Here is a 24,676-nt window from a genome sequence, read left to right as displayed (position 1 = left end):
CTGCACTGCACTACACACCTGACCGATTTGTCAAGCCTCATCCCTGAGTGGCCTTGTCCCCCAGGGAGTTTCAGAGCCTGTCATAGCTCCCCACTGCGCTCCTGCCCGCCTTCTTCCACATGCTACTCAGAGCTATGGCTGCCACCATCTCCCCTTCTTTCCGGAGCCTTTCCCTGCGCCTGGGACCGCGCTGTGCACCTCAGCACGCACAGCCTGGTGTAGGTAGATGGACGCACACACAGGGGAACATGAAGAGAACCCCGAGATAAGAGGGAGAGTCAGAGAGAGAGCACAGAAGTTAGAGCCCTGGCTGCTCTCTCAGAGGACAGGGCTTTTATTCCCAGCACCAGCATTGAAGCTCACCACCAGCTGTAATTCCAGCTCCAGGAACCCGACGCCCCCTTCTGGTCTGTGCATTTCTGTATGTACACATGCAGAGTTAAAAATAAAATCAATCTGCAGGGGCGGTGGTGACACACACCTTTAATCCCAGCACTCAGGAGGCAGAGGCAGGCGGATCTCTGTGAGTTCGAGACCAGCCTGGTCTACAGAGCTAGTTGCAGGACTAGCTCCAAAGCCACAAAGAAACCCTGTCCCGAAAAACAAAAACAAAACAAACAAACAAACAAACAAAAAAAGATCAATCTGTCAAAACAGGGGTGAAGAGCGTGCGTGTCCCTGCCTGATGAGTGGTCAGCTGGAACCAGGGCTCCCCCCCCCCCCCGTGTGACAGGAGAGAAGGAGGCTGACAGTCCCCCAGAGCAGAGGCCCAGTGGGCATCCATCCTGAGGAGGGGCTGGCTGCTTCTGACTCAGCTGCCTTTGTCCCCAGTGAGGGGTGACCTGAGGGAACCAGAGTGCATGTCTGCCCCAACCCCCATCTTGTCTGCCCTCTGTGTCCTCCAGCAGTTAGTGGCAGCCTGGCGTTGGCCACCTGTGACTCCAGCAGGATCCTTTCCCAGACTGTCATCTTGGCCTGAGGCCCAGAAACTGCATCCTGGGAGACCATGGACCAGCCCCCCCCCCCCAAGCCACCGGTGAGAAGCTCTCTTCCAATCCATGCAAAGGTCTAGAAAAAAAGTGACACCCCAATATTTTTGGATTTAGGCCCCAACTCCACATCAGGTCTGCCCTGTTTTGTGTACTGATGTACTCTGAGTCCCCATGGTTGTGATAACCTGATTCGGGGGACTCCTAGGGGAGGGATTTGTTGAGTGTCTACTGTGTACAAAACTACATGATATACTGGACTTTCCACGGGTGGGGAGAGCTAGTGCCAAAGCCACACGTGGATCCATGTGGGCTCAAGGTCATGTGAACTGCCTGGGCCCCATTCAACCTCCTTCCCGCTTGTCCGAGTCCAGGGTTAGCACTCAAATCTGAGGATCTGGAAGCTCCCGTGTCTAGTGCTGTAGACCTCTAATGACTGGGGGACCCCAGGGTGCTGGGGGGCTCTATCCAGCTTCCTTTTATTGCTCTGGAGTGGAGAGGAAGCAGGGCCAGCTCTCGGCAGACAGGACCGGTTCCCAGCTCAGGACCTTTGCACGTGCTGATCTCCTGCCCAGCCCAGAGCCTTCCTCAGCTGTCTGCCCCGCCCACCCCTGCTTCCTCCTGACTCACACCCCCACCCGGCTGCCTTCTGTCCCCGTTCTCAGCCTCCCTGCAATTTCCTAAGATATCCTATAATTTACTCATTCCTCCTATTTATGTCTGCTCTTCCCCCTTCACCCTGCAGCGCGGCCTCCGTGCATGCACCCAGCAGCCAATAGGCTCGTCTTGAACTAGCGACATAGGTGGCTGAGAACTGGATGGGGTGGTCTGAGGAGAGAGTGGGGGGTTTCCGGAGACCAGGGCATTCTCTGCCCTCATCCCCAGCCAGTGTGTCACCCTCTGCCCCATGTAGGAGTCGGCTGAGGACAGAGACGCTCTTGAGCCACGGATGCCGCTGATGCTTAATGGGTACCAGATATGTGTGAGGCCTGTGGTGCTGAGGGGCAGTCCGCTGCCCTCTCTGAGCTTGGCGTCCCTGCAGGTTCCTCCATCCCCACCCCACAACTCCTCACAGCCGCCTCTGATGGGAGGCTGTGTGGGAGAGCCGCAGGAGGGTCACAGCCTTCCAAGCAGTGGGCCGGTGAGCACCTGGTTTCCAAGGTTACGACCACCTGTGGATGGGACGTTGCCATGGAGATGGGCCACCTGGGTGGCAAGTGTGGCTCCTGCTGAGGGAGGAGCGTAGGTGTGGCTAGGAGTGTGAGTGACTGCCTGGGAGGGGCGGAATGCTCAGTTCAGTGTGGCCCGGGGACAGCGTGGGGATCCCATGATGAACTTGGTGGGAACCCCGAAGCACAACAATGCAGTTTGATTTTTTGTTTGTTTGTTTTTGTTTTTCGAGACAGGGTTTCTCTGTAGCTTTGGTGCCTGTCCTGGAGCTAGCTCTGTAGACCAGGCTGGCCTCGAACTCACAGAGATCCGCCTGCCTCTTCCTCCCGAGTGCTGGGATTAAAGCCATACGCCACCATCGCCTGGCCAGCAATGCATTTTGAAATAAATGCCTCAGGTCTCTTCCTTTCTGGATTATGACTGACACAGTTGTGTGGCACCTTCCAAGCAGGTGAGGGCAGATATACCCCCAACTCCTGACCAGGGGCCTCCCTGGTAACTAGAGGGTGACTTGTCAATTACTAACATGTGAAGTCATGGGTTCCAGGTGTCTTGAGCCTCACCCCAGATTGGCAGGCTTTGCTCTGCATCCTCAGGCCAGTGACAACCCTCTCTGAGCCCTAATACCTCTGTCTGCAGATTGTGAGTCACATTAACGGTCCCTGCGGTCTTGAGCACATGTGGTGTTTACGTGGCTGCCAGTGATCAACAACAAATGTTTGGACACTTACAGGAGGTGGTGACATCGGAAAAGGCACAGACACTCCCTAAGGGGAGTTCTAAGCAGAGGGGATTTCAGTCCAGCTTGCCCAGGATTGTGGGAGCATCTGTCGTCGTACCCCTCGGTAAGGGGACTCCTGCTCCCAGAGGGGACTAGAAATCATCTAAAAATGGCCTCTTCCAGGTCAGCCAGGACTACCTAGGGACCCTGTCTCAAAGCACAAAAGAAAGAACAGAAGGAAGAAAGAAGGTGGCCTCTTGGCTCTAGAGGGACTGCCAAGTGTTTAGAGTACTGACTGCTCCCACAGGGGCCCCAGGTTCAGTTCCCAGCACCTACAGGGCGGCTCATAACTGTCCACTACAGGGACCCGACACTGCTGTCTGACCTACGCAGACAGACATGTAGGTAGCACACCCTTATATACAAAGAAAAGAAAAGAAGTGGTCTCTAGGGCCACCGGATAGCTCAGCAGGTAAAGATGCCTGCTCTCAAGTATGAGGACCTGAGTTCAAATCCCCAGAATTCAAAAGCTGGGACACACACACACACACACGCACACACACACTTTCTTTTTGTGACGGGGTTTCACTGTGTATTCCTGGCTGTCCTGAAACTCGCTCTGTAGACCAGACTGGCCTAAGAACTCACAGAGATCCGCCTGCCTCTGCCTCCAGAGTGCCGGGATTAAAGGCGAGCGCCACCACCGACCAGCATCAGGTTTTTAAAAACTATATTTCATACATTTAAAAAAATTAAAACATAACTGGCTCTTTTTTAATAAAAAAGATATTTTTCTTAAGATTTGTTTATTTTATATAGTGTTCTGCATTTATGTCTGCCTTTAGACCAGAAGAGGGCACCAGATCTCATTACAGATGGTTGTGATCCACCATGTAGGTTCTGGGAATTGAACTCAGGACCTCTGGAAGAGCAGCCAGTGCTCTTAATTGCTGAGCCATCTCTCCAGCCCTCACACATTTATTTTATGTATGGGTGGTGCACCCTTGGCACATGCAGAGGTCAGAGGTCAACTTGTGAGAGTCCCAGGGCAGAACTCAGTCCATCAGGCTGGGTGGCAAGGACAGATTCTTAATACTACCCATGTTTGGACAGGATCTATCTATGCAGCTCAAACCAGCCTGCAGCTTGTCATCCTCCTGCTTCACTGGGACTCCAGGATGGGTTCATTAGGCCTGGCAACCTGAGAATAAAGTTTGTTTTTTTTTTTTTCCTGAGACTGTATCACAACAGACCTCCACCTGCTGTGATCTGAAGAGCCAGGACCACAGGCTCGCGGGCATCCCTTTCCGCATCCCTCCACACCGGGCTGGGGTCAGTTGCTGGAGCAGTGAAGGCTGTCTGCTCAGGTGGGGAGGGGACGTAGTCTCTGACTTCTGTCTCCACCACATCCTCATCCAGTGGGACCTGCAGCCTCAGAAACTAGTTGGAAAATATTCTTTCGGCCTCTGGTTTCTGGAAGAATTGGGGGCATGCGTTCCTGGGAAGCTTCCAGATAGATTCGATTTCTGCGGCTTATGGAGCTGGGGATGAACCCAAGTCTTGGCACAGTGAGCACTTAAGTCCTCACTTCTGAGCCCTGCCCTCACTGGGATTCTAGGCGGGGCTCCACCCTGACCACGCCCCCAGCCCCTCACAGGGGGAATTCTAGGCGGGGCTCCATGTTGACCACGCCCCAGCCCCTCACTGGAGATTCTAGGCGGGGCTCCACCCTGACCACGCCCCCAGCCCCTCTTTGGGGATTCTGGGCGGGGCTCTATCCTCACCACGCCCCCAGCCCACCATGTCACATCACTTGTGTTGGAGTAGATTCTGCATCTCTTAGAGGGTGGAGGTAGGGGTGAGTGGTGTGAGGTAGCCCACAGTATGGCTGAATCACAGGCCTATTTTTGACAGCTGCAGCCAGGGAGGCACTGGGTAGAAGGGGGAGTATGGATCTGTCTGGGGCTTTGATTCTAAGTTCCCCAAGTGGTTGTGGATCTGGTTTCTGGCACCGTGCTCATGTCCGGATCATAGGACAACTTGTGCGAGTCGGTTCTGTCCTCTCACCGTGTGGGTCCTGGGATGGGACTCACACCACCAGCTTGTCAGCAAGTGCCACAAACCCCTGGGCCATCCGGCCAGCCCGTGTTTTGTATTTGCTATATAACCCAGACTCCCTGCCTCTGTGACCCCATAGTTATCCACTCAATAGCCATCTCCTTCTGCCTTTGCTCTCTGCTCTGTCCCTTTGGGTTCACAGCCACGTTTCTGCCTTGCATGAGGATGTTAGTGGCCACAGGGCCTTCGGGCCTGGAAGATTTGTGTCTGGGCTGCTCAGGGTCAACCCTGCTGGAAATGGGAACGAGCAAAGGCTAGAGGCACGCAAGCATTCGGGACCAGAGTCTGCGTGCTCACCCGCTAGACTATAGACTTTATTGTGGGAGAGACCTGGGTCTCCTCCTTTCTAATAGGGACAGCTAGAGAGCCCATGGGGAGCAGGTTACTGGGTCCCCCCCGAAAGAGCTGCGGAGAGACCGGGGAGCTTCAGACTGTGACGTGGGGCTGGATTCCCTGGGTGTCTGAACTCACCCCCTTCGTGGGGGTGGGGGGCGGGGCTCTCCAGCTGCCACCAGCCCCGGGTCGATCCTGTAGGAATCCTCCTCTCTCCGTCAGGTAGGCTCAGGCCTCATCTGTCCAGTGGTCTGAGCAGAGAGCAGAAGTCTCAGGAGCAGGCTGGTTGGGACTGTGTGACTAAATGTCCCGCTCTAAGCAGAGCCATCCCGGCCCCCCTCTGGCTGTCTGGGATGAACCTGTCACGTTAGAGAGATGATTCTTTTCTCCGGTTCCCACGTCCTTGACACCCCCCCCCCCATCCCCTTGAAGTCAAGGACAACCTTGAACTTCTGATCCTCCTGCCTCCACGCCCCCAGTGCAGCAAGGACAGGACTGCACCAGCACAGGCTGTTTTTGTGGGGACAGGAATGGACCCCGGAGCCAGAGGCAGGTAGGCAAGCACCCTGCCTTCCAGCTACAGCACCAGGCCTCTCCCATCGTGGCACCATGAGGATGGGGTGGTTAGAAAAGGGCTCGATGCCACAGAGGAGAGGGAGGATAGAGAGGGACGCGTGAGCTTGTTCAATTTGATGGAGGGAATCAAAGCATGAGGCTTTAGAGATTCCAGGAGCTGACCGAGAGGGGAAGTAGGGGGTATAGCCTTGGATGGCCTAGCACCCATGGTAAATCATGGAGCTGACCGCCGGAGGCACACGGAGGTGCCACGCACACAGCAGTTCCGGTTACAGGCGTCCATGCAATCGGAAGGCCGTGCTATGGGCGAAACCGGCCCGAGCCCAGCTACCGATGGGAAACAGACCCGGCTGGGAGGAGACAGTTACACTGGAACAACAGCGGCCTCTCCGCGAAGGCTTAGGTGCACATGCAACAGGCCGGGGCCCTGCGCCGATGGCCGGAGCCCCCGGCCGCAGCCCCCAGGGCTGCGCTGGCCCAGGCTGGGAAGCTGGAAGCGCGGGATCTGGGCCGGGGTGAGGTCGGCATGGCAAGCGGCGGTGGAGGGGCTGGAGGCAGGGATCCTGTGTCAGGGTGGCTGGTGGCCTGGTTCCTCCTGCTGTCCCCGCCCCCTCAACCTCTTCATTTCTCTAAAGTTCCGTCTCTCCCCGTCCATGTCTGCCTTTCTCCCCTCTGACTCCTAGTGAAATATTAAATCTTCAGTGTAATATTAAGGGAAAACATTAAATATTAAATTTCTCCTTTTTAAAATATTAAAACACCCAGAGTTGGATTTGACTCCCCAAATTCTTAGACCATTTTCTCCCATGCTAAGGTGGCAAGGGACTCTACGGACATAGTCAGCCTTTTGACTTTGTGACAGTCGCACAGTCACCCAGATGCAAAACAGCGTTTAAAATAAAAATCAGGGCGGCGGTGGCTTACACCTTTGATCCCAGCACTCAGGAGGCAGAGGCAGGTGATTCTCTGTGAGTCTAGATCAGCCTGGACTACAGAGTGAGTTCCAGGATAGGCAGGGCAACACAGAGAAACCCTGTCTCAAAAAAACAAAACAAACAAAAAAATCAAAATACTCAACACATATAGGATTCTTCAAAACATACTGTGTATGTGAGTCTTCACTCTGCAATTGTTCCAGGGCTGTGTCAGCAAGTTTCTGTGATGTTACACTGTGTAACAAACATTCCCAAACATAGTAACATGAAGCCCCTTGTTATTTCAGGTGAGTGTGTGGAAAATCTCACCTAGGCTGTCTACTGTGTTTCTCTTCTGTCTTTTTTTTTTTTTTTTTTTTTTCCCAGACAGGGTTTCTCTGTGTAGCTTTAAAGCCTGACCTAGCCTTAAACTCACAGAGAACCTCCTGCTTCTGTCTCCTGAGTGCTGAGATTAAAAGCCTGCGCCACCACCACCTGGTATGTGGGGACAAGTGCCATGGTGTGTGTCTGGAGGTCAGAGGGCAACTTGCAGTCATTTTCTCCCTCTGGAGGTTCTGGGGACCAAGCTGAGATCACAGGGCTTGTAGGCAAGGGCCTTTCCTGGCCCCTCCCTCTCACTGGCTCTGTTTTTGTGCAGTTGAGGAGTCTTGTTCATAGATGTGGGCAGGGCCATCAGGTGGGGCGGGACTTCGAAGTGTGGGCAGGACTAATAGGTATGGACCACCTCTCCATGCCTTAGCCTTGCTGCCCCCCCCCAGGAGGTAGCCTCCCGCTTCCCTGTCTCCAGGCAACAGGTGCTAGGCCAGCCTCCCCCCCCCCCCATCTATGTCAGGAGCCATTGCCCTGAGGAGTTAGTAGAGAACTCCACACACCCCTAACAATAATTAGAACTGTTTTACTGGCAGAGCCTATCCCACACCCAAATTATCTGTTAATAGAGAGCTATCTGTTAGGGGAACCCACCTCACATTCCAAACTATCTAGAGAACTAGGTGTGTCAACTTGTGAACTCCTGGCCGGGAATCGAGGAATCGTGACCTGACCGATTGTAACCTTCTGGCCTATGTGACCAGCGTGGACCACGCGGTAAGAGCCCATGCCCCTGCCCCCCAAATTCCTCATCCTATATAAGCTGTAACCATGACTCTAATAAACGGAGGCTTCAACAAATCTGTTTGGCCTCCTTCTTTTCTCCCGCCCATATCTTCCAGATAGCGCCTCTCCGGGATCCTGGATCAGCCAGGCGGGTTACAACCCTAGACCGAGTGACCCGCCAGGCGGTTTACACGACCCGCCAGGCGGTTTACACATCCAGGGCCCCCGCTTACAGGCCCTCCGGCAGCAGGAGACTCTCTGAGTTCCTCTGCCAGCTAGACTGTTTCCGGCATGAAGTCTACCATACTTCTGTGGTGTAGGGCAGTCAGGACACAGGTACTTGCAGGATGAGGTCTGTAACGGAAAGTAGCCTGGAAACTCGTGGGGGACACCCCACTTTGTGCAGATCGGCCTCTGAGGGGCAGCCCAGTCAGCTCTCAGGTGAAGTGACTGATCGCATGTCAGTTTTTGAGTGCTAACTCCAGGGCCAGCACACAGGGCTGTCTGTGGCCAGGAAGGGCTGCTGGTCCACATTCTCTCAAGACTACAGCTCGGCAGGGGTGGGGGGAGTGGGCTTCCTCTCCCCAGTGCCATGTGGAGCACAGGTGGCTGTTTTGAGGGGTGTCAGGGACAAGACTTGCTGACTTTAGGGAAGCTTAGGGGAGGGCCAGCAGCACTGATGTAATTTCCTTCACGGCTTCCAGAGGCACTAAGCAGGGCTGGCTGCCTTGTTTTTACCACTGAGAAGTGGGACCATGGCTGACTCTGGCCTCTGCTGCCTGGGCTCCCCAAACTTAAGAATGGCTGATTGTCTCTGGGGACTGTGACGTGGGCTCCAGCTCGGGTGATGAAAAGGGACTAGGAGGGCTGAGGGGCTAATTTATGGTTGCCTTATGCCAGCTGCAGGGCAGTCTGCTGGCCTGCCTGAGGCCAGCCCTGCCCTGGTCCTTTCCAGGGCCCTGAGCTCGCTGCCAGCCACTGAGCTCAGCAGCTGCTCCTCCATCTCCCCATGAGCCTCCTGTGTCAGGTCCTCTGTCGCCCTGGGCGGGGAAGGATCAGAAGAGGCTGTGAGATGAGGCTGGCCTGGCGGAGGTGACCTCAGACACCCAGGCTTCTCCAGTCCCTTAGCTGGTCTTGGGTTGTGCTGTGTTCTGCCCTGTACAGGGTCCTCCGCCCGGCCCCTGGCTTCTCAGAAGACCAAAGTGACAAAGCGGAAGGGGTAGGAGACGTGGATGCTCAAGTCAGCAATTTTATTAAAAAACAAAACAAAATAGAAAAACAGAAACCAAAACACCAAATGGAAGTTCACAGAGAAGGGAGGGCCCCAGGGTGAGGCTGCCCCCACCTGCTAAGCATCCTGCTGCTGCACGAATGGGTTGGGGATGGCCTCCATGCCGTCCTGTGGGCAGATAAGCACCACCGAGGTGCCGCGGCACACCACAAGCCCCAGCTGCCGTGTGTCCTCCGTCAGCTTGTACTGGTCATCGGGGTCTGGGGGGGGGGTGACATGCAAGAGGAACTGAAGGGGTGTCCTTTCACCTACTACGCCACAACCAGGACCTCAGAGGGGCCATCCCGTCTCACACAGCTCTCTTTAGGGACAGACAGTACCTGGGCGCTTGGCTCTCAGAGCTCACTGTGGACATGGACACCTGGAATTCTACAAGAACCCTAAAGGGTAGATGATCACCCCATGAACACCAAGGGGTGCTCTGCAGAGGACGCAAATACCCGGGAGGGTATGAACAGGAGGTGGAGACCGCAGGTAGAAAGTGTCATGGGTGCTGGGGAGGGGGCACTCTGCGAGCACTGCAGCCATTGTTCTGGAGAAAGTGGAGATCTTATGGGCCCTGGAGCCACTGACACAGGCTAACAGTCCAGAGGACGGCTGATGGGAATGAGCTGAAGTCTCAAGCCTGGGGCCATCATGGCAGGCTTGTGACCTCTCTGGTGGTCAGGGAGGGACTGAAAACCTAGGTCACCACCTGCTGCAATGTGATCCCACAGGTGTGGGGTAGGAGCAGGGCTTGGTGGCATCCCTGCAGCAACCACAGCAACTCACCTCGCATGTACTCGATGGTTCCGTCCAGCACCAGGTTGAGCAGTGGGTCAAACCCTTTCAGGATCCCGCTGGCTTGAGACGTATGGGGAGGAGAGAGATGGGGAAGGATGCTGTCACTGTCCTCCACTGCAGACCCAGGCATAGGGACACTTCAAAGGCAGCTGCCACTACAGAACCCTGTGTGGTGGCCTGGTGACTGTGACTCCAACCCTTTTCAGTGAGTTCATGGTGGGTCAAGTGTCAGTATTTATTCATTTCATTTTTTTTGAGGGGGGGGGTCTCATTTGCGCAGGGTAGCCTAAAAACAGCCTGAACTCCCTTTACTCCCTAGCGTTGGAATAGTAGGGCTTGCACAACCACACCTGGTGCCACGGCAACTATGGCAGTGCTCTCTCTACCTGCTCAGCTACAGCCTCCGACCCAGTTGATTTTCAGTAAGACGGGGCCTTGCTACACAGCTCAGACTGGCCTGGAACTTTCAATGCCCCTGCTACTGGAAACCTCTTGGGTCCCTGCTACCTCCAGGCTCTTGGAGGGACTCCATCCTCTTTCTACAAGGATCACCAATGATGTTCTGGGTGCTACCCCACCTGGCTCTTTCCCTGAGACAGTTTCCCAACCCGCAATTGGGGCAGACTGGTACCTCTCAATGTTACAGGATGGCCCAAGCTTAGTCCTTGTTAAGAGTTAAAATGTCTGCCCTGTGTGGCTTCCCTTGCTTGCCAACACCCTGATTCTGTCTTAGGGGCCTGCTGTACCTACTCACCTTCCCGGCCACCCTGGAACTTCACTCGGATGGTCTTGTCAATGTACTTAGACAAGTCCAAGATGCTTTCTTTCTTCTTTTTCTCTTTGTCCTGCTGGAGAGTGGCGGGGTTCAAGAGTGAGGCGCAGTCTTCCCACATCTCTGTTGCCTGGACCTGGCACCCAGGGCTTCCTTTCCACCACCCCACAGCTTCCATAATCCCGTATGCATCCTCATTTCCACGTCCCATTTCCCCTACCTGAATTCCACATCCCTGAGTCTGCATCTTTATCTCTATCCCCAAGTCCTCCCACGTCTGCATCCACATATCGCCCAGCCTGTTATCCCCACCATGTCCCTCGTCAGCATCCCCACGACGCTCGGTCTGTTATTCCCATGTCGCCCGTAATCCCCATCCCTCCGCGTCCTTGTCGCCCTCTCATCGGTCCTCCTGAGTTCCCGGCTCTCGCTTCCACAATCCCTCGTGCACGGATCCCTGCTATCCCCCGCGATCCAGCTACGCTCACCGCCATCTTTGCCGCCGCGCGCCGCTCTGCACAGGCGCCGCGCCACCCCTTACCGCGAGGGGACAGTCCGCGCACGCGCAGGTTCGGCGCCTGCGCGTCGCGCGGCCCCGAAGGCGTTGCCGGGAAACCTTCCGCCTAGAGCTGCGGTGGAACCGGTGGACATGGCGGCGGCGCGGCTGGCCGCGGCCCTGCTGCTGCTCGCGGCCCAGGTGAGCGCTGCGGCGGGTCGGCTCGGCCGCGCCACTTGCGACCGTGACCTTGCTGTCGTCCCCTCGTTCTCGCCACCGCACACTTCCGGCCGGGCTCAGCCCGCCCTGCGCCCCGGGGCCCCAACCGCCACCGCCGCCCCCTGCCAACCTCAGTTTCCCCTTCTGTAGAATGGGGCGAGTCCCCGCGCTTCTCCTCCGGTGCTTGCAGCCCTGCGCCCCGGCTTCTGCTCCGTGACCTTGGGCGGGGGTGTCCCCATCTCTGGGTCAGTGCAAGACGTGGGGGACCTGAGGTTGTGCGCTGGATGCGCCCCGGCCTGGTACCCAGGCAGGAGCCTGGCTTTTGGTGTGCTTTCTTTCTGAGATGCGGTGGCATGCTGGCCTTGCACTCACTGTAGCCTGAAACTCAGTATCCCGAGCGCCAGGATGACAGCTCTGTGTCACACCCCTGGCTTGTTAGATTCCTTCGTTTGTCGCTGTGGCATCAGCCTCCAGTCCCTGTGGATCTTGGAGGGCTGCAGCCTCAGGCACACGAGGCAGCTGCTGGGTTCTACTGGGGACAGCCTGCAGGGCAGCCTGTGCTACTGTCCTAAGTGCACATTATACTATATGTTCCTCTTCTCTAGTGGACTCTGGGGTTGTTTCTTTAAGTTCTTTTTTCTTTCCTTTTTTTTTTTTTTTGTTTTGTTTTTTGAGATTACAAAATTTTATGACAAGTCTCCCCTTATAGCCCAGGCTAGCTTTGGGCTTGTAACTGCCTCAGCCTCCCCAGCTCTGGCATGCCTGGCATGCCCTTCCATGATTGGCTAAGAAGTTAAAGCATTCCCCAGGCCTGTGGTTCCTAGCTGCTCCACCATGGGGCCCACATCTCCCTTTGGCCAGTTCTATCCCCACATCCAGCTCTTGGCTGGACATGAGCTTTGGAAAGTGTGTCAGGGCTTGCTGTGTCCTGCCAGTGGTCCAGGGACTCTGTGCCATGTTTTCCTGGTGTCAGGGACCAGCCCAGACATAAATCATTTCTTGTACCAGAGTGGAGGCGTGGAAATAAATGAAGACACAATTCCAATTCACACAGTATCGGGAGGGAGTTTCAGAGATAATTCAGATCCTGAAATCACCTGCGTTTATTTTCCAAACAGCTTTTATATCAAGGTAAACTGAGCAGGAAGCTTAACAAAAAACTTCATTGGCAATTGTTTTCTAGGTTGGGGGGGGGTGACTTAGGTCACCTCTTTGTCTGTGTGTGCCTCCTGAAAACACCTCTTTCCCAGGCAAGGAGCAGAAGGACATTAGCATACCCTGGCCTATTGCTCAGGCCGCTCAGGTTTACTGTAAAGAGCCTGGCAGCCACCCGTGTGGAAGGGCAGTTGTGCCTCAGAGCGCCAGACACTGTGTGGGCCTACAACTGGCCTGCCTCTGGAAATAGCCCTCTTTGGGCAGGTGATGCCCACTGCGGCTTTTCTACTTTTTCCTGTCTTGTCTTTGACTTCATGATTGGACCTGTCTTGGCCAGTCTTGCTTTCTTTCTGATCTGTTCTCCCCGATGGAGGGCTTTTCAGGCGCAGTGACACTGGGAGCTTCTGAAGGGTGAATAGTTTGCCAGGGGTGGGCAAGGAAGGGCGCTGTGGGCAGCAGGTGCTGGCCAGGCTGTGAGAAATAGCATTTTCCCTGGGGATGAGCCTGAGTTGTCACCTGGGGAGTGCTTCCCCCCAGGGGAGCTGTTTAGACAAAAGGGTGAGGCCAGCTTTCCTCTCAAGGTTGGAGACAGTGGAGCAGAAGAGCCTGGGGCCTGGGACAGTGAACCTGTGTGCCTGCGGACTTTACCTGGGCAGGCCATGGGTGTCACCTGGATTTTATCCTGCTCAAAAGCAGCTGTCCCTGCCATTCCCACATCTGGTGGGGAACAGGCAGAGGTGGCATTCTTGGCTGGGTCACAACAGCTTGCTCCCGATGCTAGTTGTGAAGCTGGTTCTGAGCAGGAGGTGGCTTGGTGGCAGGCTTGGACCCCTGCTGTTTTGTGACTCTGACTCAAAGACCAGATGTCCCCAGTTATACCCTCTCTCCATTACCAGGAGAGGAGTGTGCAGACAGACTACATGGCACTGTGGCAGGCTCTGTTGTCCCTGAGCCCCACTCCTGGCTCCCCATCAGGCCTCTGGTGTCCCGAGGCCCCCTAATGTTCTACTCCTCGTTGTCTTGGTTGCCCACCGCTCTGAGGTGGGCTCATGGTACCCAGATGTCTCTAAGTAAACTTGCTGTCGGGGCTTCTGCACTCAGGTGTCACTGGGACACAGAGCCTTAGGAACTGGTTCTTAGAAGAGCCACCGTGTTGTTCCTGTGCTGGTGGAGTAGAAAGGTTGCCCTGTGCGCTGTGACCATGAATGCGCCTTTGTGGTCATAAATGGCCGCTGTGAGGAGAGGCAGTTCTCTCGATCACCGGTTTTCACAAAAGCCACTTTTCACAGACAGCCCCGTCCTGAGCCCACAGAGCAGGGCTCTGCTGGCCCCTCTCACAGTGCCCTGCTGCGGGGACGGGGAGGAACCGTGGCTGCCACACAGGAATGGACTTACTGTGTGCCGATGCAGCTTTCTGAGCACAGATGGCAGGAGGAGTCTGGACTCTGCTGCTCTCTGCCCCTTCCCTCTCCTGAGCTGGACACACCCAGCAGCCTGGAGAGGCAGAGATGATATTGTGGGGACCACGGGTGGGCAGTTGATGCCAAGGACACAGCTCTCTTGAGGTGACAACACTGGACCCCACGGTGCTGGCTTGGAAACAAGGCCCACAGCTGCTTGCCCTCTGTCTAGGGCCTCCAGGAGCCGGGGCTGGGGCAGCCTGGGCCTCCCCAATCTGCTCCCTAGAGGTCAGGGCCTCTTGCAGGGTGTAGGCTGAGTTAAAAGGGGGCAGGCCAGGCCAAGTCTGTGTGAGAGGCCCAGGCATCCTAGTGAGGACCCTGCCAGTCCTGCTGCAAACTGCTGTCCATCCATGCCTTCAGGCCAGCGTGGCTCCTCGTCTGCTTCCACGGCAGGTCCTCTGGCGACATCCAGTCTCTCCCTGAGGAGTCTGCCACCAGGAGGAGTGAGCTCTGAGAGCCCAGATGCTGAGTGACTTGTGGGGAGATAGAAACCAAATCTCTGTGCCCCAGATATATCACCCACACGACAGAAATGACTCCACCCAGGTTGAGTGTAATGAAGCAGTGGACTCGTGGGGAGCCCTTAGGACTGTGGGGGTGCTCCTCGCTGAGAAGCTGACTCTTGACAGGCTTGGCGGCACTGGGCTGGCTGTCTACCCCCAGCAAGTGCTGTGTGTGGCCTTGGCAGCGCCTCTGTGAGCTTACGCTCCCTGAATTTAGGAACGTTACGGCGGAGTTCCAGCCTCAGACACCTCAAGACCCTCCACTCTTTCCTCTTCTGTGACACGCCCTGAGCCCTAGGAGCTAAATGTGGTGTTTTCTCCAGTGAAGGCTGACCATTGGTCCACTGTGCCACAGCCATGGTCAGCTCTCCTCAGGAGCCTGGCTGGTTTCCCTCTGTGGCTTACCAGACCTGCAGCCGCCATGACCCTTAGATGGAAGCGCAGATGTGTAGAAGGCATCCTGACGGGCACTCCGCAGACATTCCCCAGAACTGCAGTGTGTGTCCTGACGGGCACTCCGCAGACATTCCCCAGAACCGCAGTGTGTGTCCTGACGGGCACTCTGCAGACATTCCCCAGAACCGCAGTGTGCACAGAGCCCTGACTACATCCCATCTCTGGCACCGCAAAGCCAGGTGTGTGCTTGTTGTCCCAGCACTCGGGAGGTCAGATCAGAAGTTAGGGCAATCCTCAGCTACAAAGAATCTGATGTCAGCCCGGGTGCCATGACACCCTGCCTACAATAGCTGCTGCGGACTGTGATCTCCCAACACAAGTAGGCAGTGTCCCGCCAACCTGAAGTTGACACCTGTGAGAGTCCTGTCATTGCTGTGCCAGCCTGGCCCCCATGGCATGTTGTAGTGTGGCACACAGGGCCCGTCTTCCCCTCAGCCAGCCCCCAGGGAGTGGGCTGCCACCCCATCCCTGACTGATGTCTCTGTCTTCTGCAGCCGGTTTGTAGCATCGCTGGCATCAAGGACCCACTGTGGCATGAGAGCGGCCACAGTGGTGATAACACTTTATTGTGCTTTTTAGATCAGACTCTGAAAGGTTAGCATTATGTGATGAAATTCCTTTTTTAAATTTTTTTATGATTCATTTATTTTATGTGCATTGGTGTGAAGGTGTCAGATCCCCTGGAACTGGATTTTCATACAGTTGTGAGCTGCCATGTGGGTGCTGAGAATCGAACCTGGGTCTGCCGGAAGAGCAGTCAGTGCTCTTAACCACTGAGCCATTTCTCAGCCCCCTGAAACTCCTTTTTTTTTTTTTTTTAGACATTCCTGTTGTGTTTGCATGCACATGCTGTGACTCATGGAGTCTCTTCTCCCCTACTCTGTGGGTCCCAGGGCCGGAGCTCACACTCTCTCCCAGCTGGGCTTGGGTGGCTAGAAGGATATCAACAGGAAACACTGGCCAGGTCCAAGCTCAGGACTGGTGACCCCTGAGGAGGGAAAGGCTGGGTGTGGCAGCATGGATGGGAACAGCCTGTGCAGCCGTCCACCCCAGTCGTTCCCATGAGCCTCTTCCTCTTCATTCCTGGCGCTGCAGCTGTGAGACTGCCGGGCCAGCCTGGACCCACTCAGGCTCCGTGGCGGGACTCCCTGTGTAGACCAGGCTGACCGCTACCTCAAGTGGTGGGCCTAAGGGCATGTTCCACCATGCCTAGCCCCGCATGCTCTGTTATGGGTGGACCTGGGGTGTGGTCACTCATCTTTTCCTAGCCCCTGTCCCTCCACTGTCTGCTTCTTCCCACAAGTTTGCGTCTTTGGAGCCTGGGAAGCACTCATTAGCCCAGGTTCCCCCCTTCTCCCACTCCTGCCTTACTCAGGGCATTGGCCTCCTTCTGGACAGACAGCTGACTGCGGCCACCTTTGATCCCATGCCATGTGCTACTCTTACGGGTTGCATGCATCCTAAACTCCAGGTGTGGTTTTGAGGGCATACCCAGCTCAAAACCATGCCTGGGGGTCTAGGGTACACAAGCAGCCATTGCTACTCTTCTGGGATTCCCCCGTCTCTACTGCAGCCCAGAGAGATGCCTGCTTCCTTGGGGCCCTGTGCATCCCCAATAGCAAGCCTAGGAACAGGTGGAGGTGATCCTTATAGGTGCTGATCACTGGAAGCAGGGGAAGTAGACGGGAGCAGGAGAAGGCTGCAGGGCGCCTGTGTGTGAGCAGAGGTTTCCTGTCCCCCAGCTGCTTCTCAAGAATCACTCAGAGGCAGTTACATTTAGTTACAATTAGTTACAAATGCCTGGCTGAACAGCTCAAGTTTATTGCTAACTACCTCTTGTTATTAACCTAAGTTTTCCATGTGTCTCCTGCTTTTACCAATGCTCCAATGCATCTGTTCCTCTGGTGACTTGAGTTTGATTGCTCCACCTAGCCTTATCCTGCCTTGCCCTTTTATTATTAACCAACGGGAGCAATACGTATTTCCAGTGCACAGAAAGACCACCCCACGGCACTGAAGTGCTGGGGCCGCACGGCCGGCCCCGGAATTGGCCACCTCCCTGTGGCTCCCTACTTCAGAGGTCCCTTCCGTAGAACCATTCTGTGACATGCTGCACCTGGGGACATGGCCAGCATTAGAAGGACAGAAGGGAGGGAGCTCACCCTTCATTGAGACAGGGTGCCTATAGCCCAGGCTGGCTTCCAGCTCATGGCTATCCTCCTGCCTCGGCCCCCTGAGTGCAGGATAACAGGCCTGTGCCCCAGCATGCCTTGCTCAGGAAGGTGCCCAGTCCTTGTCTGCCCTCCTCACCGGTGTCCTCACCAAGACTAGGGCATGGACACCCCTTTCTGAGGTATGCTTGCCTCTGCCCTGGGGGTCCTGACCCTGCCTTGTCATTTCAGGTGGCCTGTGAGTTTGGCCTGCTGCGCGTGGTCTCCCGGAACGGTGGCATTCGGGGCAAGGACTATTGCATCCTCTACAACCCGCAGTGGGCCCACCTGCCACGCGACCTCAGCAAAGTGGTGAGTGGTACATGTGCCTTTGACCTGCAATCTGCCTCCTGCCACTCACCTGGACCTCCCCAGCCTGGGTTCTCATGCTGCCTGAGAGCTGTGGGGAGCCTGGTCAGGCAGGGCCCCCATGTCTACTTGTGCCCCAATGCTAGTTCCAGGGAGATGCCTGTCCTTCAAGTGGGCCCCTTTGCCCCATCACATCTACACTTAATGGTGTGTGCATGAACTTCTGTGTACTTTGTGCGTGTGTGTGAGTGGCCCCAGCCTCTAGGCCCAAAGTCATGCTGTCGGTCAGCGTGCCTCTTCCCATGGTGTTCCCGCATGCCCACCGTGGTCAGCGTGCCTCTTCCCATGGTGTTCCTGCAGGCCTTTTCAGCCTTGAGTGATGCTCATGCCATTGTGACCAGCACTGAGGCCAGGACACTTGCTAGGCCTTTGGAGGCTATGCATTGTGTGCGGTGAGGGCTTTGTCAGGCCCAGGTCCCTAGCTTTGCATGCTGTGTGGACGCGTCCCTCACAGGGTACTCAAGAAGCCTGTAGGGATAATGAGTGTGTGTGTTCCCCCCTGTTTTCTGTGGGACTGGGGGTCCTGATGTCATCCCCTGCTGCAGTCTCTTTTGAAGCTTCGAGACTTAAGCTCAACCCAGCTGTGCTCCTACCTTGACCTTCCTGTGGAAGACTTCACCAACCAGATTGCGCTGGTGGCCCGGGGCAACTGTACCTTCTACGAGAAAGTGCGGCTGGCTCAGGGCAGTGGGGCACATGCGCTGCTGATTGTCAGCAAGGAGAAGCTGGTAGGGTGCCCCATCCCCGTCACCTGTGGGGTGGTGGTACAGTGTCCGGGAGCCTAGCACTGAGTCCCAGAGGCCTCGCTTATGAGTTGTGATCTGGTCAGTAGCTAATGGGTTGGGGACCCTTAGAGTGGCCACCGTGCTGGGCCAGTTCAGAGGAGCCTCCAGACCCTGCCCTCCTTTCGGACCCATGAGTCCCAGGGCTTGATGCCTGGCACTGCCAACCTGAACTCTGGGCCTTCCTGGGCTCCTGCACACACGCCCTGGTGCAGAGCTGGGCACAAGGGATTCTGGGAAGAGGATTGGCATTGTCCTGCCAGAAGGCCATATGATCCTGTGTCTCTCGTCCGCTGCAGGTCCCTCCAGGAGGCAACAAGACACAATATGAGGAGATAAGCATCCCCGTGGCCCTGCTTAGTCACAGGGACCTGCGAGACATCTTCAGGGTAGGTACCAGGGCATGGCAGGTGAGTGGGGCTTGGAGTCTGCGCCCTGGGTCCTGGGAGTAGGTGCTGTCGGTTCAGGTTCAGGGTCTTGGTTCTAAGTATTGGTTCAAGATGGGGTCCTGAGTGAAGCTGGGCATAGTGCCCTCCACGCCCTGAGCTGAGCCCACTCTCCTCTTGGGGACAGCGCTTCGGCCGAGCAGTGATGGTGGCACTGTATGCGCCGGGTGAGCCAGCAATGGACTACAACATGGTTATCATCTTCGTCATGGCCGTGGGCACCGTCGCCCTTGGTGGCTACTGGGCCGGCAGCCGCGACGTGAAGAAGTGAGTGCTAACTACAGGCCCTGTGGGTGGGGCCGAGCCGCCGGGATCGGATCCTGGGTGACCCCAAGGTTTTCTAAGAAGGTACATGAAGCATAAGCGAGACGATGGGCCAGAAAAGCAGGAGGACGAGGCGGTGGACGTGACGCCCGTCATGATCTGCGTGTTTGTCGTCATGTGCTGCGTCATGCTGGTGCTGCTCTACTACTTCTACGACCACCTGGGTGTGCTGCCCGCCCTCCGCCAGAGCCCCGCCCACCCCCTTACCGCCAGAGCCTCTCCCCCATAGCTGCTCTCCTGACCTCTTCCCCTTCCTGCCCCACCCTGCCCTGTCCCACAGTCTATGTGATCATCGGCATCTTTTGCTTGGCCTCCTCCACCGGTCTCTACAGCTGCTTGGCACCCTGTGTGCGCAAGCTGCCCTTCTGCACCTGCAGGTGAGCATTCCCATCCCTCTCCTGCTGGCACTTCAGAGAGACCGCAGATGCCCCCTAAGAGCTCACCATGCGGTGCACTGTGCCTCTTCCTGTCCAGCTGAGCCATGGCTTGGGGCCCAGGGAGTGAGGTGACTGCGAGGGGAAGATGGGAGGGGTGGTGAGAACACCGCACCCCCAAGGGTCTCCCAGCCCTGGGGTCCCAGGGGACTGACTGCTGCTCAGAGCCACGTGGGCCACATGAGGGCCCCGGGCACTGCAGGCCAGTAGTAACAGGATGGGGACCCTTTGGGGGCTGCTATCCGGAAACCAGAGGGGCCTGGCCGATGAGAAGGAAACCCAGCCATAGTCAGGGGTCTCTGCTCCAGATAGGAGAGGCTGGCAGGCAAAAGCCAGGAGCCATGGCTCAGGGCGGTGTGGAAAGGAGGAACACTGACGGGTGGTCCCCTCCAGGGTCCCCGACAACAACCTGCCGTACTTCCACAAGCGCCCCCAGGCCCGCATGCTGCTGCTGGCACTCTTCTGTGTCACTGTCACCGTAGTGTGGGGTATCTTCCGCAATGAGGACCAGTAAGTGCTACCGTGTTCTAGGCCCTGCTGTCCTTGGGTGCCCCCGCTGCCCCGCCTGGCCCACTGCTACCCCTCTGGAGGGCTGCACACCACAGCTGCCACCTCCCCGTTTCCCATTTCATTCAAGTCTGGCCCAGAGCCCATACCCTGATTGGAATCTAGATAAGGGTGCTGGCCATCCTCCGTTCAGCTCCTCGGCAAGGAAGGGGACATGCTGGACAAGAGCCACTGTTTGTCACCCACTGTCTTGGTGTGGGCTTAGGCAGCACCTGATACCTGGGTGCCACTTGCCATCTGCCCCCATGGTGATGGGAGGCCCCATTTTCTCCTGTACTGAATTCCCACGGGGTTCTTATGCATGTACACTCCCCTTTAAGGCAGAGGCCTGGCGCCTTGGCCCAGAGGACAGCCTGCCTGTCCCCACCTGGCTCCTAGTCATCACTGGCCCCAATCTGACTCAGCCCAGGCCTCTCCCCGGGCATCCGGGCACCCTGGCCTCCATGCAGCTCGGAGCTCTAGCAGACATCACTAGGGAAGGAGCGGGTACTCCAAGTCATGTGCGTGAGAGACGGGGGCTCTGACCTCGCCTGTCCCTGCTGTCCGCACGCGTCCCCACGGTGGCTGCAGTGGTGTGGGGAACGGTAGAGCTGTGTCGCTGTAGCAGCAGCTCCTGCTGTCCTCTGACTGCACAGCCCGACCCGTGTAGCCCTGACTCCTGAATTCTACTCTGTCTGGAAAAGTTGAAATGGTACGGGAACCATCCCTCTGCCTCGCACTCACCTGGAGCCCACACCACATCTGTTTGGGACCAGTGCATGGACCTTGCTTCTGGCCCTGCTACCGCTTGGTGACACTGCCACTTCTGGGGTCTGCGGCCCACTGTGGGCAGGGTGGGTGCAGCTCGTGGTTTGATGTCAGGCCTGCGGTGGCCACCTGGTATAGGATGAGGCGGGCAGAGCTCCGAGTTGTTGACTGCTTTTTTCCCAGGTGGGCCTGGGTCCTGCAGGACATCCTGGGCATCGCCTTCTGCCTGTACATGCTGAAGACCATCCGCCTGCCCACCTTCAAGGTGAGGCTGCCAGGGAGCATGGCGGGCAGTCCCAGGTGGGGAGGTCTGAGGATTGGGTGCGGAGGCATGGGTCCAGGGTGCTGGGCTCTGAGCACAGGAGCCCCCCCCCCCCCGTTGGTCACTGGTCCTGGCACAGGTCATGGGTGCAGCCCCTGGCTTTTGCAGGCCTGCACACTGCTGCTGCTGGTGCTCTTCATCTACGATGTCTTTTTTGTCTTCATCACCCCCTTTCTGACCAAGGTAGGTCCCCTCTGCCCTCTCAGCTGCCCACCCCACCCCCACCCTGACTGACAGGCCTGTCTTGTGCAGAGTGGGAACAGCATCATGGTGGAGGTGGCCACTGGGCCCTCGAACTCATCCACTCACGAGAAGGTACGCTGCTCCCCCATGTGGGCCATAGACTAAGAAAGAGCCCAGCAGGGGTGGTGGCCATTGGCCCCCAGCATAAGCCCTGCTTTCTCCCCAGCTGCCCATGGTGCTGAAGGTGCCCAGGCTGAACACCTCACCACTGTCCCTGTGTGACCGACCCTTCTCCCTCCTGGGCTTTGGAGACATCTTGGTGCCAGGTGTGGACTGAGCGCATGGGGTGGGGCTAGCAGGTGGGCTGTGGGGCGTGGTGCCCATGGCTGGAGTTCAGGAAGGGTTTGGGAGCAAGATGGCCTCCTGGGTGATGCATGGCTGTGTGGCCACGCCTGCCAAGCGCTCCCCCCACACACCATGGCAGGACCCTCCAGGTCCTTATTAACCCTGTGGCCATCCTGTCACACTGGGCTCCCATGGCCGTGCCATAGCTTTGGTGACTCTGCACCCCCAGGGCTGCTGGTGGCTTACTGTCACAGGTTCGACATCCAGGTGCAGTCTTCCAGGATCTACTTCGTGGCCTGTACCATTGGTAGGTGACGGTGCTGCTGTCCTGACCTTCTTTGCCTTTTGTCTCTCACCACAGGCCCCCCAGTCCCATGTGCCTCTGCTCCCATGCTGGTTTTAAATGCCACTCAGTAGGGCTGGGCATGAGTAGTCGGGTGCCTGGCATGTGCTTGACCCAGGTTCCCCGGGCTAGTGGTAGCACCTTTCCACACAGGCTCCTACGGCCTCCTGTCTTCCTCCCCAACCTGCACAGCCCTGTGGCTCTCTCTGTGCTTCATGTTGCTCAGCTGGCCTGAAGTTTGCAATCCTCCTGCCTCTGCTACCACAGTTCATGCTTGCCTGAACCCTGTCCTTGGTCCCCTCCATCGTTCACAGTGGCTCCTGCCATTGTCTGATACTGTGTTCCTGCAGCCTATGGCCTGGGTCTCCTGGTGACATTCGTGGCGCTTGTCCTCATGCAGCGTGGCCAGCCTGCACTGCTCTACCTGGTCCCCTGCACATTGATGACCAGCTGCACCGTGGCACTGTGGCGCCGGGAGCTGGGTGCCTTCTGGACAGGCAGCGGCTTTGCGGTGAATACCGGTTTGCTATGACTGCGGTGATAACCCCTAAGGCCACCAGGTCAAGTTGAGTTCAACCTCCTGTGCTCCCACTGAGCCCCTGGCCCGGGGCCCTTGCTTCTGGAAGGTCACACTTTGGGCTTGTGGTTCCCTGTGGGGACCCACTGAGTATGACCTGAGGCTGAGAACATACTGCTGCCTTGCCAAAGCCCTCCCCCCATGGCCCTGTTCCAACCAGAGAGCGTGGGAGGGGTACAGTGCAGGACTGTAAGGGAATGAGAGGTGCCCCTGCCTCAGACAGTGGATGACGTGTGGCTCCCCAAAAGGAGCCTTGCTTCTTGGATGCATCTTCCTGTGGGCCCTGTGTCCCAGGACTTCCTTGGTGTCACTGAGGCAGCTGCTGGGGTGGGCAGGGATCTGCCCAGGGCCAGCTTTATGCTCAGGCCATAGGAGTGAGTGAGCTTGCTCTTGGGCTCTGGAGGAGCATCAGGGAGGCAAGAGGTGCAGAAGGAGAGCAGGGATCCCACACGGCCATTCCCAGGACTGGGCTCCTGCAGCCTGTGTGCTGGGTGGTACTGGGTGGTGCGTGCTCTAAGCATCCTGTATTTGTGTTGGGTTCCACCCCATTGGGGTCCCAGCATCACAGCTTCCTCCTCTCTACAGAAGGATGTACCTCAGACCTCATGGGCTCCAGCACCTCCCACGGACTCAGATGCCCCCCTCTCCCAGCAGCCTGCAAGTGAAGACCTAGCCAAGAGTCCCCTGCCCACTGAGGAGGCAGGAGTTGCAGACTCTGCTGGGGATCACCATAGCCCCATGGCTAGCACTTCTAGCCCCACAAATGGGGACCAGGTCCAGCCCAGCTCTGTGGTGCAGCCAGGGACTTCGGCCTAGGAAGAGGAGGTGCACGAGCTGGGCCCTTGCAGCCTTCCATGCCATACAGATGCAGGCCACCAGGGACGTGCAGGGAACAGACAGCTGCCACCCTCCTGGGCGGCAGACCTGCACTGTGCCCTCCCTAACATGGTGCTCAGCCCTCTGAGGCCTCACGCTTGTCTTCCTACCACAGCTGCGCCCGGCGCCCAGCTCTGCTTCGCACCAGGCTGTGAGCTTTGCCTGCCCCCCTCTCCATGCAAGGCTGCACCTCTGGTGCTTCGCCAGCACTCGCCCTGCGGCCGGCCGGCTGCCCCTTCCACAGGGCAGGGCTCTGTGAGGCAGGAGCGACATCCTTGTCACGCAGGTTCCTGTGTAGGGAGCAGCATGAGGCCTAGATGTAGACACCCCAAGGGCCTGGGTCAGCACGAGAAGTCCACACGCCATCGGGAGGTCCGTGCCGAGATGGAGTTGAGAATGCTGCTTGTCGCTCCAAGCAGTAAATGGCTCCTGCCCCAGGTTCTGCAGTTTGTGGTGTAGTGGGGCCCGGCCAGGCCCAGATGGTCCACATCCCCAGCAAATAGCCCCAGCTCAGGCCTGCAAGCAAGTCTTCCATGCCATGGCCCCTGCCTCGACAGTGGCTTCTGGACCAGGCATTTGACCTCTACCTCACCAGCCAGGCTCTGGACCCCACCACGGTCTGCCTGCAGGGAGCGACCGCACATGCTGCATGTCGCGATGGAGCCTGGGACCTGTGTCCACTCACTTGCATGGAAAGGGTGACAAGCAGCAGCACCTGGGCAGTCCTCCTGGAGCTTTGGGGAGGGACAGAGGGAGGGAGGGACGGGAAGAGGGAGGGAGGAGGACTCTCCCAAGGCACCCCTGTCCTACCAGAGTGCACAGAGACATGAACGTGGGGTCCCAGCCACCTGCTTCTGCCACTTGGACTACGCCTTAACTTAAGCCATTTTGTACTGGGTTTCCAAACAGTTCTTCCGTCTCTTGAGTTGGTTAGAGGGGCTTTGGGCAGTACCATCTGAGGGCCCTGACTTTAGGTTGTCAGGGGATTAAACAGCTTTTCATACTCACCTTGGCCTCCTATTCTGTGAGGTCTAACCTGGACACTTGAGTGCCATGCTTTAGATTCCCGAGTAGCATTG

General features: G+C 57.0%; 2 protein-coding genes across 7 annotated transcripts in view; one reads left to right on the top strand and one right to left on the bottom strand.

The window, feature by feature from the left end:
• Positions 1-9,170: 9,170 nt before the first annotated feature.
• Positions 9,171-24,676, bottom strand: part of Lsm7 (LSM7 homolog, U6 small nuclear RNA and mRNA degradation associated) — a 61,416-nt gene continuing 45,910 nt past the window's right edge. The window contains exons 1-4 of one of the 4 annotated variants that reach the window (XM_050123393.1): positions 11,272-11,324; positions 10,766-10,859; positions 10,000-10,071; positions 9,171-9,428 (exon numbers count right to left, since the gene is read on the bottom strand). In XM_050123393.1, the coding sequence (XP_049979350.1) occupies positions 9,286-9,428; positions 10,000-10,071; positions 10,766-10,859; positions 11,272-11,277 (315 nt within the window). In that variant the 5' untranslated portion in view covers positions 11,278-11,324 and the 3' untranslated portion in view covers positions 9,171-9,285. The other 3 variants (XM_050123391.1, XM_050123395.1, XM_050123394.1) reach the window with 3 other exon arrangements.
• On the top strand, positions 11,349-24,604 carry Sppl2b (signal peptide peptidase like 2B). 3 transcript variants are annotated; one of them, XM_050123388.1, is made up of 15 exons: positions 11,349-11,480; positions 17,475-17,594; positions 18,197-18,379; positions 18,733-18,822; positions 19,007-19,146; positions 19,225-19,367; positions 19,484-19,580; positions 20,031-20,147; positions 21,135-21,216; positions 21,382-21,456; positions 21,526-21,588; positions 21,683-21,782; positions 22,031-22,108; positions 22,495-22,655; positions 23,307-24,604. In XM_050123388.1, the coding sequence occupies exons 1-15, from the start codon at positions 11,433-11,435 to the stop codon at positions 23,535-23,537; spliced, it is 1,728 nt and encodes a 575-aa protein (XP_049979345.1). In that variant the 5' UTR covers positions 11,349-11,432; the 3' UTR covers positions 23,538-24,604. The 3 variants fall into 3 exon arrangements, with proteins under 3 accessions (XP_049979345.1, XP_049979347.1, XP_049979346.1); XM_050123390.1 differs by having other exon boundaries at positions 22,495-22,709; positions 23,307-23,433; XM_050123389.1 differs by having other exon boundaries at positions 11,350-11,480; positions 19,228-19,367.

This window comes from Alexandromys fortis, unplaced genomic scaffold (assembly GCF_014885135.2).
Source record: "Alexandromys fortis isolate MF-2015 unplaced genomic scaffold, M_Fortis_MF-2015_v1.1 scaffold_221, whole genome shotgun sequence".
Taxonomy (NCBI): domain Eukaryota; kingdom Metazoa; phylum Chordata; class Mammalia; order Rodentia; family Cricetidae; genus Alexandromys; species Alexandromys fortis.
The sequence above is the reverse complement of the archived record's forward strand: the minus strand, read 5'-3'. Positions and strand labels throughout refer to the sequence as shown.

Coding starts and splice junctions, on each gene's coding strand:
- Sppl2b (XM_050123388.1), top strand. CDS start 11,433: ATGGCGGCGGCGCGGCTGGCCGCGGCCCTGCTGCTGCTCGCGGCCCAG. Junction 19,368..19,483: donor CTACTTCTACGACCACCTGG/GTGTGCTGCCCG, acceptor CCTGTCCCACAG/TCTATGTGATCATCGGCATC. Junction 21,783..22,030: donor TGGAGACATCTTGGTGCCAG/GTGTGGACTGAG, acceptor CTGCACCCCCAG/GGCTGCTGGTGGCTTACTGT.